The 21,702-nt window shown below is 42.2% G+C and overlaps 1 protein-coding gene across 1 annotated transcript; it reads right to left on the bottom strand.

Moving 5' to 3' along the window:
• Positions 1 to 18,202: 18,202 nt before the first annotated feature.
• LOC143147419 (uncharacterized) lies at positions 18,203 to 21,418 on the bottom strand. The gene is made up of 5 exons (XM_076312665.1): positions 21,368 to 21,418; positions 21,132 to 21,187; positions 20,784 to 20,910; positions 18,626 to 18,875; positions 18,203 to 18,312 (listed from the first exon to the last, which is right to left on the bottom strand). The coding sequence occupies exons 1-5, from the start codon at positions 21,416 to 21,418 to the stop codon at positions 18,230 to 18,232; spliced, it is 567 nt and encodes a 188-aa protein (XP_076168780.1). The 3' UTR covers positions 18,203 to 18,229.
• Positions 21,419 to 21,702: the final 284 nt, after the last annotated feature.

A 21,702-nucleotide genomic window follows, 5' to 3' on the forward strand; every position in this document is an offset into this window, starting at 1 on the left:
ACCGAACGCGGAAAGACGATTTCTACGCGGAAAAGATGCGAGACTGATATCCTGGCGCATCGGGATCATCTAATTAGCCAGTCCCGTAATTAGATGCCTTCTGTTTGCCGATTTATATTGCTCAAGATCGCGTATTGTTGATTCACCTTCCCCCTTCAAAGGGGGTCTCTCTCTCTCTCTCTCTCTCTCTCTTTCTTTCTCAGCTTTCTAAAAAGAAATTTAGGTACAATGCGATATTCCAAGAGGGAGAATCGCAATGTCGCGCAATTAACATCGCCGTATGATTTTTTCTTTAGAAATTAAACGTCTCTTCGGAGAGACTACGAGGGAGGACCGAAACCGAACGTATTCGTTAAATAAGTCGTATTCGGTATGACACCGAATCTGATCGCGTTTATTGCTACTTTCCCATCGCGTGTCGATCGAATAATCGTTTCCCGGTTCCGTGGATGTACTCCTGCGCGTTGTGCAACTGTTTTTCTTTCCACCGTATCGAGAATACTCTCGAACATTTTTCCGCGATCGTTTCCGCTTTTTTTTTCAACTCCCACCCTTTCTGCATAATTCGTTTCTCGGTTTACGCCGTCGTTGCATACCACCGAGGTTAGTATTTCTTTCTTTTTTTTTTCTTTTTTTTGTGCCAACGAATCGAATTCCTGTGTCTCCTGGCACCGACGTCGCTCCGAGCAACGGAAGTCTTGCAGGGTTCTGTCCAACCTGTGTAAAGACGTGCGCGCGCGTACACGCTGCACGTGTTTCACTCGTGTGTGCCTCGCCCCGCCCGCGTCGGTGTCACGGACGCGAGAGTGTGCGGCGTGTGTCGAGAGTGGACTCTTGGTGGCTACCTTGTCAGGAATTCAAACGGAAGCCCGGGCGATGTCGCAACGACAGTCCCTCGTCGCGAATTCTCTTCGATCTCGACGTAGTTCCATCGATAATAATCGATCTTTGCCGCGTACACTACTCGACGTAGTATCGCTGAAGTCAGAGCCAACGTATCATCGGCTCTAATTACTCCGAACAACATCGAACGCCGCTATCCGAGGATCTTTGCCGCTAGGACGAGCAGGTCGAAGTTGTGTGTTAATTAGGCGTACGCGAAATAGGTATTCCACGTCGTAAAATACACTGTATGAAATTCATCGAAAGTGGCACGAGACTTTAACGATCTCGTTTGCAATGTAAATGAGCATTAATACTCGGCTTGACCGCTTCTTCTCTGCTTGGATTCGTACCGATCGAAAATTCAATTCTCCGCGCGATACAGAGGATGTCCCAATCGTCACCGGTCGATTTACTTTTTCGATAAAACTGAAGCTGTTCGAGTAATCTTCATATTTTTTTCTTATTTCAAACTACAAACTTGGAAGTTATTAATGGTATAAGATATCCTCCAAATGGCCGCTTCGGTGTTTTTTACAGACCGTCTCGGTGTTTTTTAAACGAATCTTATAAGTGTGCAAATGAAGATCTTTAGGCGAAATTCTTTGCAAATTGCTCCTCGAAATTTTCAGTTCCTGAGAACGATGTCGAATCGATGTGCCCGGGATTTATTTCGCATTTTCAGCAACAGCAGCAACATTTTCACTCGAACGAGCGATACGGTGTCGCGGTGATTTTTTCAGATCTCCGACTGAATCAGTTTCGACAAATCTGACGATGAAACTTTGCACCGGTGCTTTTCGTTGGCGCATGATTTCGAGGGAAACGATTACGAAGTTTCCGAATCGTTAGCGTTAAAGACCACGATTTTTCGTAATACGCTTGAATAATTTTCACGCGTTATTTCACCGTATACTTTCCCGCGATTAATTTCCCATCTGTCTAGATGAAATATGTCGAGTTTCAGGTTAATCGGTTTGACGTTTTAAAAATAGCGCGAAATTAAAATCAACCGGTGTTGATTGGGACACCCATTAGCGGTTACCACGCGGATCGATCTTCATCGCGAACGTTTGCGCGACGCTAACGAGAGGAACGTAACAAGCGTGCCCTTGGTTTTACGCGCCATTTTTTTTCAAACGTTCGAGAAACGATCCTCGATATAGCCACGGAGTAATCTCGCGAGAGACGATCCTCGATAAATTTACGAGGTAATCCTACAGAAGGTGATCCTTTGTACAGTTACAGAGTAATCTTACAAGAGACAATTCGTATTAAAGTTTCGAAGTAAAAACTTGTAGAAAGTGTTAGTTTTGCGTTTTCCAACGCAATATCTGTGATACTCGTTAACTCGTAAGTGTGGCTGCTCCGTAAAGAGTGAGATTTAGAAAAGAAAACAATGAAAGTGATAAATAAAGGTACGTTGGCGATGTGTGCGATGTATGGAGCGAGAGCATGGTGTAATGTTACGAAGTATGAATATGGTAAGCGGTTGTTGAATACTCGTCAGAGAATAGTGTTGCATGCATGTCTGAATGTATGCCGAACAGTTTCCACGGAAGCCATGCGAGTTCTAATGGGTGAACTTCCACCTAGAATGTGAACGGAAATGTGCCGTGTATAATGCAAGGAAGGGTGCATGTGTCAATGAGAGTGATTCGATTACGGAACAAGATGTGAGACTATTGTGCGCGAACGATTGTACGAAACTAATCGAGACTGAAGTATGCGTTAAAAATACCAGAGTAGATGGTATGCGAGTGAAAAAGGCGGAATGACGTATGGATACATTAAAAATGCGAGGTTTGCAAAAAAGAGTGCTAAATTTTAGCTGGGCTATATATGTGTGTTATCTCTTAAGTGGTCATGGTACATACTATTGTGTACGAAAGATTGTACAAAATTAATCGAGACTGAAGTATGCGTTAAAAATACCAGAGTAGATGGGATGCGAGTGAAAAAGGCGGAGTGACGTATGGATATATTAAAAATGCGAGGTTTGCAAAAAAGAGTGCTAAATTTTAGCTGAGCTATATATATGTGTTCCTTCTTAACTGGTCATGGTAGTTACTATTGTGTGCGAAAGATTGTACAAAATTAATCGAGACTGGAGTATGTGTTAAAAATACCAGACTAGATGGTATGCGAGTGAAAAAGGCAGAATGACGTATGGATATATTAAAAATGTGAGGTTTGCAAGAAAGAGTGCTAAATTTTAGCTGAGCTATATATATGTGTTACTTCTTAACTGGTCATGGTAGTACAAATGAGTTTCTAGATAAGCATGAGTACTATATAAGCAGAGTGCAAGGTGTGTGAAGATTTGATGCATGTATTAGTCATGTGTTGTACGAGGACTTTGCAAACTTTTGCAAAAAACAAAAGCGGTGCAGTCGATGCGAGTGATGTGTCGAGTAGCGTTGAACGTTACATACGTGTGTGTATAGATTTACTGAAAGTGTGTTTAAAAAAAGTATGCGTCGGGAGCGACGAGTTCTCCATCGTTTCAGTACAGGAGGGAAACCGAGTCACCTGACCAGAGTCGGTGACCGGAATCCTTTGGAAAGTGACGACCCGGTGCATTCGAGTCGATCCACTTATGTCGAGGGATGCGAGACTCTCGAGGGCAAGTATAATAATCCGAGAAATCCATGTGTAATTTGAATCGATGCTTCTGAAAAAGACGCGATCCCAAAAGCAAGGAGAACGCGATCCCAAAAGCAAGGATGAACGCGATCCGAAAAGCAAGGATGAACGCGATCCCAAAAGCAAGGATGAACGTTCATCTCGCACGATGAACGTCATATCCGATGGATGGACGATCACAGCGTTACCCACGTTCCACTAGCGGCTGCTGGACGAAGATTCGAATCGTGGAAGCGACTCCGTGTCAGGTGGTTCCTTTCTATCGCGTAAATGCATCTTCATTGTCGAACGCGGACGCGCAGGCTGCAAGAATAATCCCGGGACAACAGTCGTCGTTCTCCGTGGTTCCCATCCATCCCCGAGAAACAATAGGGCATCTCCCATCCCCCCTTAACAAAGAGAGAAGGCCGCTTTCCTTTCTCAAGAACTCGGAGCGGAGTGAACGACGATCGCGTTGGGAGGTACGCGGTTTCGCGCGAGTCGCGATCCTGAAAGCAAGAGGAAGGCGGAGGCGATGTAGTTCAGAAACGGCGGGCTCTAATTGAGCGACGTTAATTACTTTATAAAGCGCCGGTCGTGCTTCATAGTTGATCGAAGCGATAACCATCTGGCACGAAACGGGCGCGCGAGTCTCCGTGGTTAACGGATATTTTTAATCGGTTCCTCGAGCGAAAGTGAGCACATACGCTTCTCCGTTAGCTAAGGGAATAAAAACGGGAGGGATCGGTGGGTAGAAATCATCGGGCACGGTTTCTGAAACGGTGCGATGGTTACGAGCTGCGTGATCTCGAAAGCAAGTGGCGAGCACTTGCTCACCTCGCGTAGAAAAATGGACTAGTAACGAGAAAAATGAGGCGAATTCGTGCATCCAGAACGATTGGAAGCCACTGGTGAATATATATATATATATATATATATATATGTTTGTATATAAATATATATGTATATACGTATGTAACGAAGAGTTAATTTAGCTCTCTCACGCGATTCAGGAAGGCCGTTATTCGCGAAGGACGCTTCCCACGTTAGTTCGCGTCAGATGTGCCGCCGGTGTCGGTCGTTCGTTTCGTCCAGGGGGAGGACGTTCTCGAAATATTCTCAAGCACCGTAAAAACGAACGATACCGATCTCTCCCCGTTTCGATGAACGTATCTACCGTTCGACTGAATTCCGATGAACTTGTAGAAACGGATACACCAAACGCGTGTAAAACGCTACGGTATCCGAACTGTTACTGTTAGCGAAATTGTTCCACGGTGAATTTAAATTTGAGCAACGAGATGACCGATTCGATATAAAAATACATTACCAGAGACGAAGAATGTGTTACCAGACTCCGTGTCCCGTGACTCGGAGCGTTTTCGCACATTTCAAAATGGATACAAAATAGATGAGATTGTATTATACCTTGCAACAATTTCCCATCGCTCGTCTAATCTCTAGATGCGCGTAGCGATCAAGTAATCCGTTCTTTCAATTTAATCTGTTCGCGAATTGTCCGTTCGAATGTGTTCTTTATTTAAATACGGTTTACGGGACGAAAAACGTCACAGTGATCCAATCGAGCGACGATCGGGTAGATCTGTATCAGAGGAGTACGTAAGATTACAATTTTTCAACCGATTGCATCGTGTTACATATTTTCCAAGCTCCGTTGCACTGTAATTGAACGTTTGTAGATTTACGTGTGTCTTCGGTCGTCATTTTCGTATTATGCTCACATCGATACTCGTGAAACGTTGTGTATTTCAACTGGATTTTCTCGAAACTCGTGTTTCACGGGATCAATTGGCGCTAAAATACGGCGAGTCAACTATGGTCGAATTTAGAAACTTTGCGGGATTTAAGTGTAAAGAAAGGCGAAGCGTGCGTTAATGAAGACGCAAAGAAGCGCTGTTTACGGAAAGAAATTTACGGAAGGATAGGCACTCGAGCGATTGAGCTGCTGGATAACCGATGTCTACAATTACCTCGTCGGATTTGATGAAAGTATAAACGAGTTATTAGATGTTTGCTCAAGATTATCATCGGGCTGCGCCAGCAACCGAAAGAATTCCTTGCCGGAGGAAAAAGTGCAGCTGATACATCGATGGAACAAACACGTATTTCATCGAGAAATAGTTCATTCATTTGCATCCGAAACGGATATATTCATTTTACTTCGCGAGCAATCGACGTTCAAAATCTGTGCTTTCGATTCTTCTCCCTGCATTTAACGTCGATACGAAGAAAAAAAAATTAATACAAATACGTTCTAATAAGATATCAAGTGGTGTGTTTGTTAAGAGAATACCTCTGTATTCTATTGATGGTGACATTTGGGAAAGAATAAGAAAACAAAAGATCTAGACTGTTATATGGGGAGCATGAGTATGGACACGTGCAAAGAGTAACATGTGAATATTAGTAAAATTAAGTATAAAGTATGTAATATATATAATAAATATATATATGTAAAACCACAGTGCATATTTTCCTTCAATATTTCATATGCCATTTTTAACGTTACCATTTCTTCTTGAATACTCTTATTATTACCAGCAAAACTACAATTTTTAAAATCGAATTTCTGACGACATTGTAACATATCGTGTTCGTGAAAGTGTTCTTTCTTTTTCCAATTGTCTTTCTGTCTGCTCTATGTACGACTTGTTGCATCTTATGCAGTTGATCGAGCAAATCACATTGCTTCCACAAGATCGTAGCCTTGCTTCGCGAGTCAACCTCGACAGAGACAAATTTGTCGCACTACGCGAATTCAGAGAATACTCCGAAAGTGTCTTCGGAGGTAAAAATTACCGACTACTGTTATATAGTGATCGGAACGAATTCAATTTGCACGGTAAGTGGTCCAAATAATAACTTGTACGATACACAGAAAGGACTTGGGATCCGATGAGACTCGTTTCAGTTTACCGAGGTCACAGAAGATGGTCACGCGCTGCCGGTTCCAAGGTATGAGTGTCGAAATGTCTATGGTGCTCCAGAAGTTCTGGTTTCCAAATTCTCCGTTGCGACTCTGATCCGTGTTCTCCATTTTTCCACGAACGTGGACAATAATTTCCACGGTACATGAATTATTTTAACAGCGGAACAGTGTCTAACGGGACAAGGTTAACCGAGGACGAATCAATACTTAGAGAAGTATTTTTTAATTCAATTTTAATTTTTTAATTTATTCTGATATAGAAATTCGACTCACACCTTGTTAAGATTGGTTCGGTTATTTCGTGGAATCGTTCGATCAATTTTGTTTACAACGAATGCAAATAAACAGACGTCAGTCGCGTAGAACGCTCAAGGGAAATAATTTGTGTATTTATATGTAAATCTATATTTAAACGAACCTAACCTAAGAATATTTGAGGTTAGATCTACGGAAACTTTCCTCTTCGCTTCGTTTCTACGAAACTTTGCGACTACTCCGATACGATATACTTTCTTCTAATTTGCCCAACAATGGCAAATATTTAACGAACCTAACCTACCAATATTTGAGGTTAGATCTACAGAAATTTTCGTCTTCGTTTCGCTTTTACGCAACTTTGCTATTACTCCTGTACGATACACTTTCTTCCAATTTGCCCAACAATGGCGCTACGGTAATAATAATAGCGTTACAGTCACTGTCTATCGTTCATACGTGTCTATATTATTCTATCGCGTACGCGCGGTAGGTCTCGCGCGAAAAGATCAAGAATTCGTGCCGGAAGTGTGAAATTCTTGAGCAACGAAAGGATCGGGCGTTTACTTACGGTCGCATACTGCGCGCGCCGGAAATGCGTAACACGGCGTGGTGAAAACTCGATCGCACCTTCATCATATCCTGAAATTAGTAACCGCGATTAAAGTTCCCAGCACGGAGAGAACAGGTTTCACCGCGGTTAGAATTCAGACGAAAGCCTGCCGTGTTTCGTGTCACTCGATTTCTTAATTGTAGGATAAAATTCTTCGAGAACCGTACCAGCCAGTCAGATTCACTCTTCCACCTGTTCCCACGTTGAACCTGCAATCAAACGCACGGCTGTCGATTTTCCAATCTAGATAAAAATTGAAAGCGCTTTAACGCGTTGATTGCCCGGTCGATTTCGAAAAAATTTTCCACGCGGCACCGCTCCACGTTTCTTCGTAATTATATTATACTTTCAGCCAGATACCTGCGTTTCGATCAATTCGACAAAACTTCTCCGCATACGCTTCTCGAACATTCGTTATCCGTAGTTGAACATCGTTCCTTGAAATACGATCACGTAGCAATCGAAACATTGTTGTATAGGTAATGCGAGTTTTCGGAAAATACGTGTCTAATCGGCACAATAAATTCGTGTCTCGGTTAATATTCTCGGAATATTGTAATCTCGTAGCAAAGCCGTGTTAACACGTGGAAGTAACGATACTTTAAGCAAATGAAAAAGAAAATTTGATTCTGTCGATGCGACTAGGTACGTATACGTAGTTCGCGTGAAATCTAAGAAATAATATCCTCGTATTAAGACTGAATATTACTTGGCTGAATGTTACTTTTATCGAGATTCGTAAATACGATGCAATATGATAATTCAACGATCGTATTAATGGAGTTTGTTCACCATATCGAGCGTTTACAACGTTCTCCGTCGCAATTATTGCAAGATGGAACTTTCGTGGTGCAATTTTTAACATCGTTCCCTCTGATCGTTCAGCGTGGTCTTCGTTTCTTAAAGAATATTTCGATTTCGGGCACTTCTTCAATTCTCGTGTTTGCAATTTCTGATGCAATGCTTGGTGCTACGTAAACAAAAGGGTAAACAGAACTAGCTCGGCGCTCAACGTATTAAACGAACTCGAGATACACGAGGACAGAGCTCGACCTGTTTCACGCGACTGCGAAAATCGGGTTCGAGTCACACGCGATCTCTTCGCAAACGAGGCTCGCCGGAAATGTTCGTTTCAATCTGGCCGCGACAGAGTTAACCGTTTCTCGAACTCGTATCGCGGAAGTGATTCGATTTTTAGGGGAAAAATTACCACCTGCCGAATCGCCTGTCGGAAACGTCAATAATTACGCTTATCTCGAGCTCGATAGGACTGCAATCGTCGATTTCGTACTATCAGGGATTTCCCAAAAGATATCACGCATTTCGAAACTTTGACTCGTTATCTAAGATCTGTCGTGGGGAAAAAATTGCATCGCTTCGTTTCCCTGAACGCCAAAAATCACCCGAAAAGACGATCCAAAGTCCGTCCGTATTCTATTTTTAATTAGAAACTAACATTTTCTTTTACAAATAGAGTTCAACGTTGCATCGATTTCTTGCTTATAATCCACGGGAATGTTGCAGCTTAATTATATTATTCGTTCGACAATCTCCGTTTCTTTAATAAATTTAAGCAGCGCGTAGATCTTATCATCGTCGACGTTATCTTTCAGCGTAGATCCTACTTTGTATTCATTACGGAGCAAATTATACTTCGAACAGGTTTGGATAAGGTGATCTCGCGAAGTTGGTACGCTTCGTAAATTGGTGCTGGTTCCTTGGCACGAGCGAATTTGACGCAGTTTGTTCTAATTCAAGTTACAACCACTCGATCTCTTCGACATAAGAGCGAATCGTTCGTTCTCGTTCGATGAACGAGTCGGAGCTTTGAAAATTAGAAAAAATAACAGTTTGCGCGTAGGAATTCTCACGTACAATTTAAATGACGTAGTCGAATGGCTATTAACTCCGTACATTGCGCAATCGTTGCAGTGTAACCATCGCTTGTCTACGCTTTTGTATTCAATAATGGTGCAAAAGTGGCAGAACTCGGCCTCAAAATAAACGAAACGTACAATGGAAACTCGTATCGATGCGCACATTTTCGTAATCGTTACGAAAAGAACTTTCCAACGATGTGTCGATACGTGTATTTCGTTTCGTTGGAGAATCGAGAACTAACGGAATAAATTTCGCAATAATTTACGAAGCGTTCGATATTTTTCTCGCGAACACCGCTTCGCTGAGAAATGACAAAACGGTGCACGCTCCGCGGAATCATTGAGCGTGATTCACGGCGTAATTGGCCCGATATCCCCGTTTCTGTCAACACGTCCCAGTGACACGTGTCGGGGACTCTTATTTCCCTGCAAACCGCCGTACCTTATTCACCGTGGCTCGCTTATCGCGTACAGTTATCGCGTTCTGTACCAACCGCTCGCGCCACGCTCGGATCAAAGATCAGCAAACGAACTTCGATTTATTTGCTGTTGCAGTGTCATTGCTATCGCGCGTTATATGCAGTCGAGGCTCGTAGGTAGCAAACAGATGTCAGAAACGTGACAAAACGTGTGTCACACGAACCGTTGATTGTTCCCAGTCCCGGCGCGACATTGCAATACTCAAAGTAACGATAATAATAAGAAACGTTTCGTTCTTGCACGTTTCGTTCTTGCACGTTTCGTTCTTGCACGTTTCGCACATTTCACGTGAATTTTCGTACATCAACGACGAACGAAGCAACCCAGACGTACCATCGACGCTAATTAAACGAAAGAACGGCACGATGTACACGCGAAGTGACACGGCAAGATCGCGCGTACGAAACTACACTCGTGTGCATACATCTTGCGCAAGAGTGGCGGTTGCGTGCACGCTAGAACGGGAGCAAGATTTCCGTCTAGAGAAACAACGATTTTCAGTAATTGACGTTCCTCGCTGCGACCATTCCTGGATTTTGTGTTCACGGTTAACGGTGGTAAATCGTTTGCGGGTTATAGCGGTATACGGACGATGTAGATCGTCGTGGTTGAACTTGACGATATATGTGTACATGGAATGTAAAAATTGGAGATGTCGAGTTTAGGAAATGTTCGAAGAAGTTCGTTATTGGGACTGGGACGCAGAAATCTAATCACTGTATTTCGTTTTATGAAAGGTGTCTTCTCGTGTTTCATCAATTTTACATAGGGATTGGTGGATGTCTTTATGTTCGATTAATTTTGTGGGGCACTCGTAGGTATATTTTTATTTTTGGTAAATTTTGTATAGGAATCAGTAGGTGACTTTTTACTCTTTAGAAATTTGCTACAAGGATCAGTGGTGATATATTATTCGAAATTTTATATCGTATCGAATAAGGATTGACTTTGAAACTCGTACAAAATCTCTCTCCATCATCGTGCAGAAATTTAATCGTTGTATTTTGTTTTATGAAAGGTGTCTTCTTATATTTTATCAATTTTACATAGGGATTGGTGGATGTCTTTTTATGTTCGATTAATTTTGTGGGGCACTCGTAGGTATATTTTTATTTTTGGTAAATTTCGTATAGGAATCAGTAGGTGAGTTTTTATTCTTTAGAAATTTGCTACAAGGATCAGTGGTGATATATTATTCGAAATTTGATATCGTATCGAATAAGGATTAAGTTTGAAACTCGAACAAAATCCCTCTCCATCATCTTGCTTACTTTACTCTGGTATTTGAATTTTATTTATTTTTCTCTATGTAAAATGAATAACGATTATCCGTATAATTTTTGGTAAATTTCGTATAGGAATCAGTAGATGACTTTTTATTTTTTAGAAATTTCCTACAAGAATCAATGGTGATATATTGTTCGAAATTTGATATCGTATCGAATAAGGATTGAGTTTGAAACTCGAACAAAATCCCTCTCCATCACTTTGCTTACTTTACTCTGGTATTTGAATTTTATTTATTTTCCTTTATGTAAAATAAATAACGATTATCCGTATAATTTTTCAAAATAATTTTCCAATTAATTGCGATTCGGTAAGGTGGAGAGCGTGTTACTAACGAGTTGTTTACTTGTTAGTATTCAGAACGTGGCGATGCTCCGATGGTTGTACTCTAAATAAATGCGCGATTCGATGAAAACGGCAGACCCCGCTGGGAAGCACGAATTTCATTTTCGTTTGTTACGGTTAGGTAGGCAAGGTTCCGCCGGAAGTGGAAGCGATTTAAGTGTTGCAGCGTCGCATCGTGCCGGAAACGCGCGACGAGACCCCGTGAAACAAATCGAACCAGCATTGTTCGCCGCGAAATCGCGCTTGCATACACCCGGAAGTAGCGGGTCGTTTCCGGAAAGAGGTGAAAATCGTCTACCTAGGTCGCGATTCTAACGAGACTGAAAGTGGCGGTACAATTAAGTCTGCTATTAAAACAACGTTCCCCATTTAAAAGAAAAAAAAACCTGTTGGTCTTATTAATTCCTAAAAATGTGGATCAGAGTCTTGTAAACGACATATTAAAAGTAAAAAGTGTTTAATCAAATTTGATAAGCAGATGGTTGGAATTACCCCATAGAATAACAAAAAAATATATAAACAAGGTTAACGGAGACTTACTTTACTACTTACAGAACTAGAACGATTTTTTTGAAAAATAGATATCCCAGGGAAAACATAAAATGGTTCAATAAAACAGTTTGGACCAAGTTTCTTTCGAAATAACCGTATTATTATACGTGTAATTATAACTATATTAATTGACTGCAACAAAATTTGAACCCCCATAAACTTGTTCGCTAGACATTCATGAAGTATTCGAAAATATATTTGATTCCTTCTGGAAGACCAAGTTCTGAAAATTGAAATTTCATCGAGCCTACGTTACAGTATAATAACATTGTGTTGTACGGAAAGTCATTTCGTTATTTTCGGTGAAAATGAAGCACAATTTTTTTTAAAGTGTACAAACGTTTTATTAAATTACATATTCTCCATTTTGGAAAACGAAATCACTTCCCGAACGACCCGATAATATTTTCAAATCGATATCACTGCAGCACGGTAAAAAAAAAAGAAAAAACTACGAGCTACCGGACTAATGCAACAAAATTCGTTTCTCTTGTATCTATCCAATATCTCGTATTACGCAACGTCGGTTTCTTTTAATTTTCAATTGGTCGTCCCGTATTTGGTTACCCTCTGTGACCGGTAATTGTATTGTGATTGAATTAAGGGAGAGAAACGAGGAAGCCGCGTTTGGCGAGTCGTTGTTCTTGTCATACACCTTATTAGAAACTGTCACGAAGATATACGAGCTCTTCCACGAAAGACGTCTACTGCTCCCATGGCGTTGCTTCCTCTTTCATCAGAATGCTTTTACGTGCAATCATGTTAAAGTGCTTTATTACATGGAAACGCGAAATAACGATCCACTGTGTTTGCGTGCCGTGTACGAAAGGGTGGAAGGTGCAACGATCGGCCGCGCCCTCGACAAGGCGCGGCTTTCGAGGGCGTGGTGTTTACCGCGCGACAGTGCCACGCGCGAGCTCCCTTATCCCTCATCCCTGTATAATAAACGCGCATTAATAATTTACATCCTGTGCAATTAGGAGACAAAAGTTCCGAAAACGAACGTAGCCAAATGTTTGCCTCCTTCTTCGACCGACTTCTCTAAAATTCTCAAAGAACTCCGTTAGCTTGCTTACCTCAACCATGGGCTAGTAGGAGTTGAGTGAAATAATGTTTGCGTTGATCAGTATTGCGTAATATATTCCTGAAAAGGACTCGAAAGTTTCTAATTTTGTTTACGAGTACGCGTGTGCGACAATTGTGTTAATGTATTATCGGAGCAAGAAAAATCAATGTATAAAGTAAAAATTTAGAAATCATAGGGCGTAGTGTATTGTATAATAAAAAATCGAAGAAACTTTGTAACGGTAATTGAAAAGATTCGTTGCAAAGAAATCTTTTAGCCTGCTTACCCCAACCATGGGCTAGTAGGAGTTGAGTGAAATAATGTTTGCGTTGATCAGTATTGCGTAATATATTCCTGAAAAGGACTCGAAAGTTTCTAATTTTGTTTACGAGTACGCGTGTGCGACAATTGTGTTAATATATTATCGGAGCAAGAAAAATCAATGTATAAAATAAAAGTTTAGAAATCATAGAGCGTAGTGTATTATATAGTAAAAAATCGAAGAAACATTTGTAACGGTGATTGGAAGTGGAAGGACCCATTTCATATTTTATAATTTTTTCTATGTATTAGTCTTCCTTGTTGTATACGATTTTTTCAGTTCGGTTAGGTTACAAGGAAATATGTTACCGGAAGAGGACCCAACATAAGGGTTGATTGCAACGAATGCAAAGTACATGTTATTTTACGGTTTAGAAACGACGAGAAAGAGTGTAGAGTTGATCGCGAATACACCTGAATTGCAACGTTCGTCGAGAGATTTTCGGTTTGAATATACGTTCAATTTGTACGGTTCGACGTGCTACGTTTTCTGCGTTTACTATCGCCCATGCGAGCGTGCCGACGAGAGTTGCAAGAGTTGTAAATGACACGGTGATAAACAACTCGATTCTCCGGTTACGATAGATCCTGGCGGGAAGACGATTTATGTTCTGTAGCGTCTATTGTCGGAGAATGTCAGTGGGCGATCGGAATTGTTTACCCTATGACTTACTCGGCGGTCTCTTAGTCATAACTTATCCGTCATACGATATTCAGCAGGCTACGTGTATCGGCGTAAACGTAACGTATACCCAATGATAAAAATTCTTAACAATGGTACACGCCGGTGTATCGGCGTCGAATCATCGATCTGTATTTGTCGAACGCGCGTCACGTTTCAAAATTTCGCGCTTCGAATCTGAAAAGGAAGTTCCCTCGAAGTTGACGCACGGTGGTCGGAAATCCGCGAAAGTATGGTATTTTCGCGTTAGAACGTTGTAGTAGAATACGATAATATAATTTTTCAATTACGTTTAACTTGCATAGGGTGTCTTAGAAAAGTTGGTCCCATATTTTGTTTTTAATTATCAGGTTATTCGGAAAGTCATTTCCTTTTTTTTTTGGTGAAAAGGAAACACGATTTTTTTACAGCGTATAAACATTTGATTAAATTATATATTCTCCATTTTGGAAAACGAAACGACTTTCCGAACAACCCGATAATATTTTCAAATCGATATCACTGCAGCACAGTAAAAAAAAAAAAAAAAAAAAAAAAAAAACTACGAGCTACCATAAAACTACGAACAACCCAATAACTTCTAAAATGAATAAAAGAACGTCGATTTGTCTACATATATTATTTATCGTAGCTTGGCAGTTAAACGCGGAAAATGTTTCAAATATCCCAGCGTAATCGAATGGTTCGTAAGTTATGGTACAAACGGGGTCGAAGAGATTTTATGGCTCAAAATCCCTGATATCATATCGCGCGCAAGAGCGATCACAGTGGCGATTTTTGTTACGAAATGAAAAGAATTCTTTCTTTAAACTTACAACGTATCCTACAATCACCGATACCCTTGGAAGTGTTTAACAAATATCGATTTCATTCGTTCGAAATTTTCATCCCAATAAAAACTTCGCCCATCTTGGTAACACGTCTGTATTTAAACGTTAAAAACGATAAAAGTAGCGAAAGTGGAAGGTTAAATTGACGGTACACGATAACCGTTTATCGATAACTTTACGCTATTTTCGACGTCGGAATTTGGAGTTAAGAAAAAAGAGGACACTTTTGGTCAGTTCTTTTCGAATCCTTGACCACTGATCTTGCGTTTCTACCGCGCAACGATGCGTTCCGGTCTGCCAAGGATTCGTCGTGTCATCTGCTCGGTCGTTGCCCCTCGTTGGCCCCTGTCAAACTGTCTTAAGAAATCGGGAAGCTCACGAAGCGTGTAACGTAAGCCAATCGTCGAACAGAATGCAGGACGTCGACCTAAATGTGCACGGCCGCTCCCGAATCGCCAATCCCTCGGGATCGATTAATTCATTGCGTAACGCGAGTGCGGTAAGGGCTGATTGTTCACGTCGTTAATTAAGCATGCGTGACATAACGTTCGCGTTTACCGCGTCGCGTGCAAATATTGACTGTATCGAAGTCGATACGTACATTCGCTCCAATGTAATTACTTCGCTCGATTTAATCGGAAAATTCTCCGATTCCGCGACACGTCTGCCCCGTTGACGTATCGAATTTTACAGGCGGATATCGACAACGACGGAACGATAAATACGAAGCTAATTACAATACGAATGATTGTACAGCGACAATATCGATGCAAATAATCGAATTACGTTTATTGGTTAACGATACAAGTAACGTCATAATTCGCGAATCGAGGGAGATTCTATTGACGCAATCGATAATTATGCACCGAACGATACCATTTGACGTCGTTTTGCATTCGTCGGTTCTGAAATACACACCAGACGCGTTGCATGTTAATTCATCGGAGAGTACATACACAATGTTCCGTACATCGATTTTTCCCAGGAACTCTCTCTGGATAAGTTTTCGAAACTCGATGCAACTTGAAAGAAACGGAAATCGATGATTAATTTCGATACGTATCAGAATCTAACACCTATATCACGGACTAGTTCCACTCGTTCCGGATGACTTCAGATTTCCCAGATACAAAGAACCGGACCTAATAACCGCTTACCGAGTTAATCGAGTATTAATCCATTCGGGAATAAATGAAAAAAGTTACGTACTTTACGATTTTCCGGTAGTTACAAAAGCGAGTTTGCAATCTATAACGATCTTTTAACGAATTAAGCGACGATGTTTCACACATAAGGCTTCTAAACGAATGTATCGCGTAAGAACGGAAGATTCAAAGGAGATTAATTTGTGTTAAATCTCTCGCGGTAAATATTATTTCTTTAATATTCTACGCGTAACATCGATATATCATACTTATAATATGTAATTTGTGTCGCTCGTTAAAGGGTTTGCACTTGTATAGCGACGTTTCGTACACTGCTCTCCGTATTTCTCTTGCGTGTACTTTATCCTTGAATACTTCCTTCAACCGCACACTGTTACCAGAAATGGAAATTTCTTCGTTAGCACATATCGCAAAGATCGTATTAGCTTCAAAACGATCGTTTATTACCAGACTCGAAATAAAAAACCACAATATCCGAACGGTGCTCCCGGTAGGTAGTGGATCGAACGAAAAATTGTTCGATTAAATTCTTCTTCGCGAGATTATCTCATTTGTTTCAAGTATGTAAATAAAAAAAGAAATGTAATCAATCTCTACACGCGTGGAAAAATTCTATGGCTGGGTAAGTGTGGTTCGTGTTCGCGTTCCCCCTCCCTTGTCGTTTTCCACGTGGAACAAGGGACGACTTTCGAGGCAGAGGCTCGTCGCTCGTCGCGGACGTTTTTCTTTCCTCGCTTAATGAAGTCGGCCTGAAAATAGTGGCGGCGGCGTCGGGACGGCTTCGCTCCGGCAATGAAAGCAACACTCATGGGAACGAAGGAAGAACTCTCATCGAAGAACTATCTCGTGAACTAGATGCCGTCAGCGAATCTTGTTACAACAAGAGTGCCGCGGGATACGTAATTGAGAGACATCGCGCGAAGCTTCTCTCGATCCACTTTAAATTTTTTCGGCCCGGCCGCGTTGACTTTCTTGCGCCACTTGCCGCTCGAACAGGATACGGAGCGAGTAGTAATACGCGATACGGGTACTTGTGCCCATGGAATGCGATACCACTTTATTCCGATTTACAAAAATCATTTTCCATCGGGGGGAGAAGCTCTTCGTATCGGTCAACGAACAAACTCGGTACGACCAGCGGTGTCGAAGAAATCGCTCGACAGCATGGCGCCCCCGTTATCGGATTAGTGTACTGTTACGGCCGAAAACAACACCCATGGGAAACGAGTCGAACTCGTCAGTGACCATGGGGCAGAGAGACCACTCGATGCTTGGGGTCCCATTGAATGCATGCAGCACGGAACGGTCCCGGAAACGGGTCCCGTCACGCAGACCGGAAGCTGGACCTCGCCGCGACGGTGGATCGACGTTAAATCCCATCGAACGTCCTTTGTGAAACGGTCGCTGATCTTCGAGGAGAAGACATCCATTTTTTTACGAGGCCAACCATCTGACGCGCTCACCTCGAATAACCGAAGCCAAATTGCGCGTTGTACGAACAATTTTTTTTTTTTCAAAGATTGCACAGTTTCGAGGGTGGTGTTTCTTTTTATGGGTGGAGCGTCTCGATGATTCGAAGATCAACTTTGTTCTCGTAGGTGGAAATTACCCGGTACCGTGGGGTCATTCGTGATCCATTACTGTTTTGCACAGATAATGACGAGTATCGTTTCTGTAAATGGTATCAATGGTTGCACAAGAAACGCATAAAATGATTTTTTAGAAAATACTATTGGGTTGTTTGGGTTTTCGTGTAAATGAAACACGATCTTTTTAGAATGTACAAATATTTTTTTCAATTATATATTCTCCATTTTGAAAAACGAAATCACTTTCCGAACGACCGATAGTTACGGATACAAAAAACAGGTAGACTATGACAATCCCTGGCGAGTGAAGAATTAACAATTGAAACAGTTGCGGGTCATTGACCGCTCAACGACACCAACTACAGGTTAACTAACGGATCGGTGAAGGTTTAGTGGATCTTTACCCAGAATTAACGACTCTCTTTTAAACAAAATCTAAGTAAACTCCAAATTTCCATCACCTCTCCACCTATGAAAAATACAATCTTTTATCCATTGTCATTATTCGTACGTTACTCGAGCGTGGTAGACTCATCGCTCTGTATATTTTCCCCTTTGAATCGCGCAAGAAAGAGGACGTTCTCGTACATTCGACGATTGTCTTCTTTCCCTCTCCAGATTTCACGTTCGATACAGAGGAGGGAATTTCTCGAACGTGAAAGTTTGCCGAACCATCAGGGCCACCGTTTCCAATTCTTGTTTCATCTCACGTACGGTGAGTGACTTTTGGTCCCGAAGCTGCGCCCTGTATCGGGGCCCTTCGCTTCTTCCGGCTCCCAGTCCCGTAGCCTAAAATTTAAAGATCCCCGGCAACATTTATTTTCAGGTCGTAACACTCGGTTACGACGATATTCGATTTCGGCAGCGGGTGAACAGGTTCGCCTTGCAAGGTGAGATGCGTGATTTTCTCTCTCTCTCTCTCTTTCTCTTTCTTTCTCTCTCCTCTCCTGTCTTTTCATTCGCTTGGTAGTTTTCGTCCCGTGCACCGCCCGATGCCCCGGGTTCGTCTGTCCGCGTTCTATTCGCGGCGTGCGTGTGCAGGTGCACACGGTGGGCGTAGAGCTCACGGAGAGAATCGCGCACACGACGGAAGAGGACTCACCTGTGGGAAAGTAACGCAACACCATGAGACCCTGTCGGGGCTGGACCGTCGCTGCCAAACTCCCATAGCGGGACGCACGCATGCCGTAGCCGTGTGCTCGCTGTGTGCCCGATGCCTCTCGCTGTGTGCACGAGGATAAAGTGGCTGACCACCGTGGTTCCGTGATTTGCTCGCTGCCTTCGTTCTGCCCGAGTTCCCCACGACCGAGGCGATCCTTCGTCGCACGATTCACGTCCATGGATCGTACTGTCTGGGTATTCGGAACATCGTTAACCCCTTTAAATATCTCTCTAGAATTATTTAACAACTTATCATTTATTTTACAGTGTACGTACTCGTATGAGAAGTCAAAGTATCGTTAACCGCTTTAAATCTCTCTCTAGGGTTATTTAACACCTTATGATTTAACGTACTCGTTTGAGCATTCGAAATATCGTTAACCACTTTAAATCTCTCTCTAGAATTATTTAATACCTTGTGATTTATTTTACAGTGTACGTACTCGTATGAGAAGTCAAAGTATCGTTGACCGCTTTAAATCTCTCTCTAGGATTATTTAACACCTTATGATTTAACTCGTTTGATTTGATTTGAATTTTTACTCGTTTGAGCATTCGAAATATCGTTAACCCCTTTAAATCTTTCTTTAGAATTATTTGACCCCTGATGATTTATTTTACACTGTATGTAATTGGTCTGGGCATTCGAAATATTGTTAACCCCTTTAAATATCTCTCTACGATTATTTAACCTCTTCCTCATCTTGGTATTCAAAGTATCGTTAACCCCTTTAAATTTCTCTCTAGAATTATTTACCCCCTTACGATTTATTTTACAGCAAACATACACCGGTCTATCTGGGTATTCGAATGACCGTTAACCCAATCGAAACAAAATGGAGTGCGGTGTTTCGTACAATTTCTTCTGATATTTCCAATCCCTTCTGCGTTACGTTTCTATCCACTTATCGAGACAGCCGATTTGTGATTCGATACCAACGTCGTTCCAAGAATTTTATCGTATCCAGTGTATCCGGTAGGTCGTCCGAAAATTTTGCAACGCGATGCGGGTATATACTTTACGAGACGTTTTCTAAAGTAAAGCGATAAGAGACAGGTGTAATCTAAAGCTCGGCGGTCCAATAACGGTTCACAGAAAACTTTTGACGGCGTGAGGTCTTTCGATAGCGAAGCCAGTGGAGCTCTGTACAGAGAAACCTCACGGTTGCCTTAAATACTATCTCCTTTACCTCGATTATTCTCTACTCCTCTACGTCGAGTCGAAATTTTCCGCGAAAGGAATTTGGCGGCTCTAAATTTGAAGATGTATGAGGAAGGAAAACGGAAATAGGAGTGGGGAGAAGCGTTTCATCCCGGGCCTGCTAGTGGACTCGTCAGTAAGGCATCCTAGCAGGCCCTACCTTATACGCCGGGACATTAGAAGATCGGTAAGAGGTCGTATATATACCGATCGGAGCAGGTACGGGAACTTGCGGGAAACGGTTGGTGGTGAGTTTCCCTCTGGTGGCAAGCGTGGGTAGCGCCGCCACAGGAACAACAGCGTTCCTGCGAAAATTTTGTTTGCTTCGTAATTCTAGTTAAGTACCGCGACGTGAGAATAGTCGAGACGGTGTTTCGAGTCGCAGACGGATAGACGGAATGCTCGCGCATGCGCACCGGCGCTTTAAACGAGCGAGCCGCGAGAGTCGCCTTCGACGTGTCCTTTTCGTATTGTCGGTTATTCGTTACACGTGCTCGGGAGTTATCCGCGCGATTGCAGCTACGACCACGCCGATCTAGCTGCCGGAGCTAATTGGATTTTCTCCGCGAGATCGCCGTGAACGAAGCCAGACCGCTTGTAACGAAGGCGGTGGATACTTACTTCACAGGGGGCTCGTTGTTCGCGACAAAAGGCACGCGTGTTGCACGAACGGTATCGTGATATCACGCGTGGCTGAGAAACTCCGCGGATCTTTCGCGTCGCGGCGTGTTTACTCGTCGTCGCGCCAGTCGGGGTGGTTCAGATCGGCACCGAGACGCTTTTGAACACGCCGACCGCTCGAAACGGACTGTTTTTCCCGCGCTATGGGTCTTCGACCTCGGTCGATGGAACAGCGTGATCAAAATAAAATCGAAACGTTGCCGATTAAACTGCTTACCTTTTTCTTTAGGTCGCGCGACACCGTCAATTCGATGAACGACTCGAATGTTGCGTCGCAGATTGCAAAACAGAGCTGGAAGTGTACACAAAGGTGAAAATTGTTGTAAGGAACGTTACGTATATAACTGAAGAATAACTGTTCGGGAGGACGCGTACACAGCGAATGTTGAGTATATAAGGATCGATGAACCATTCGTCTCTTTTACAATTGCTTAATTGTTGTTCAGAATTGGTACATATTGTATTAGATAGTAAGCATTTTTTTTTTGCAGAAGAGATTCAATCGTGGGGTAAAGGTAAAAGAAAAGGATTAATATGTTTATTTTAAGTAAACGTGTATACTTACGTCATCCCATATGTAATGTCGTTTTTGACGGTGACTTTCGGTGAAAAAAATTCATACTTAATGAGATGCGATTCAAGTCTTTATACGATAAGGGACGACATTACTTATGGGATGACCTAATATTGGACATTTATCTATGGCGATTTAAATCGAAATTCTAGCTTTATTTATAGGATCGAAGACTTCGGTGCATTCTCATGTAAAATCACTTTTCGAAGCTACGTGTCACTTTTTACCATGGCAACTATCGACGGAGTAACCATATTGATTCTGCCCTTTATAAGCATCGCGTCAAGCCCCGTGGGCGTGTATTTGCGTGTGACTTTTCGAGAAAACTCCATGGAACGAAACTTCGATAAACTATAAAACGCGAGGATTAAGCCACCCCTGTGGGGAACCCATGCGGAGGTACGGTTCGATCGAAAGGAAACGCATCAAAGTTGTTCGAAGGGTGTTCGAGGTGAAATTCGAAGGTGAAAGTCGAAGGAGTTCGAGGGTGAAATTGTTTCGCATTTACGTTCGATTTTTTAACGCGTTAATCGCCGAGTCTGTTTTCTTTTTCACACGTCAA

Source organism: Ptiloglossa arizonensis, chromosome 5, assembly GCF_051014685.1.
Source record: "Ptiloglossa arizonensis isolate GNS036 chromosome 5, iyPtiAriz1_principal, whole genome shotgun sequence".
Taxonomy (NCBI): Eukaryota; Metazoa; Arthropoda; class Insecta; order Hymenoptera; family Colletidae; genus Ptiloglossa; species Ptiloglossa arizonensis.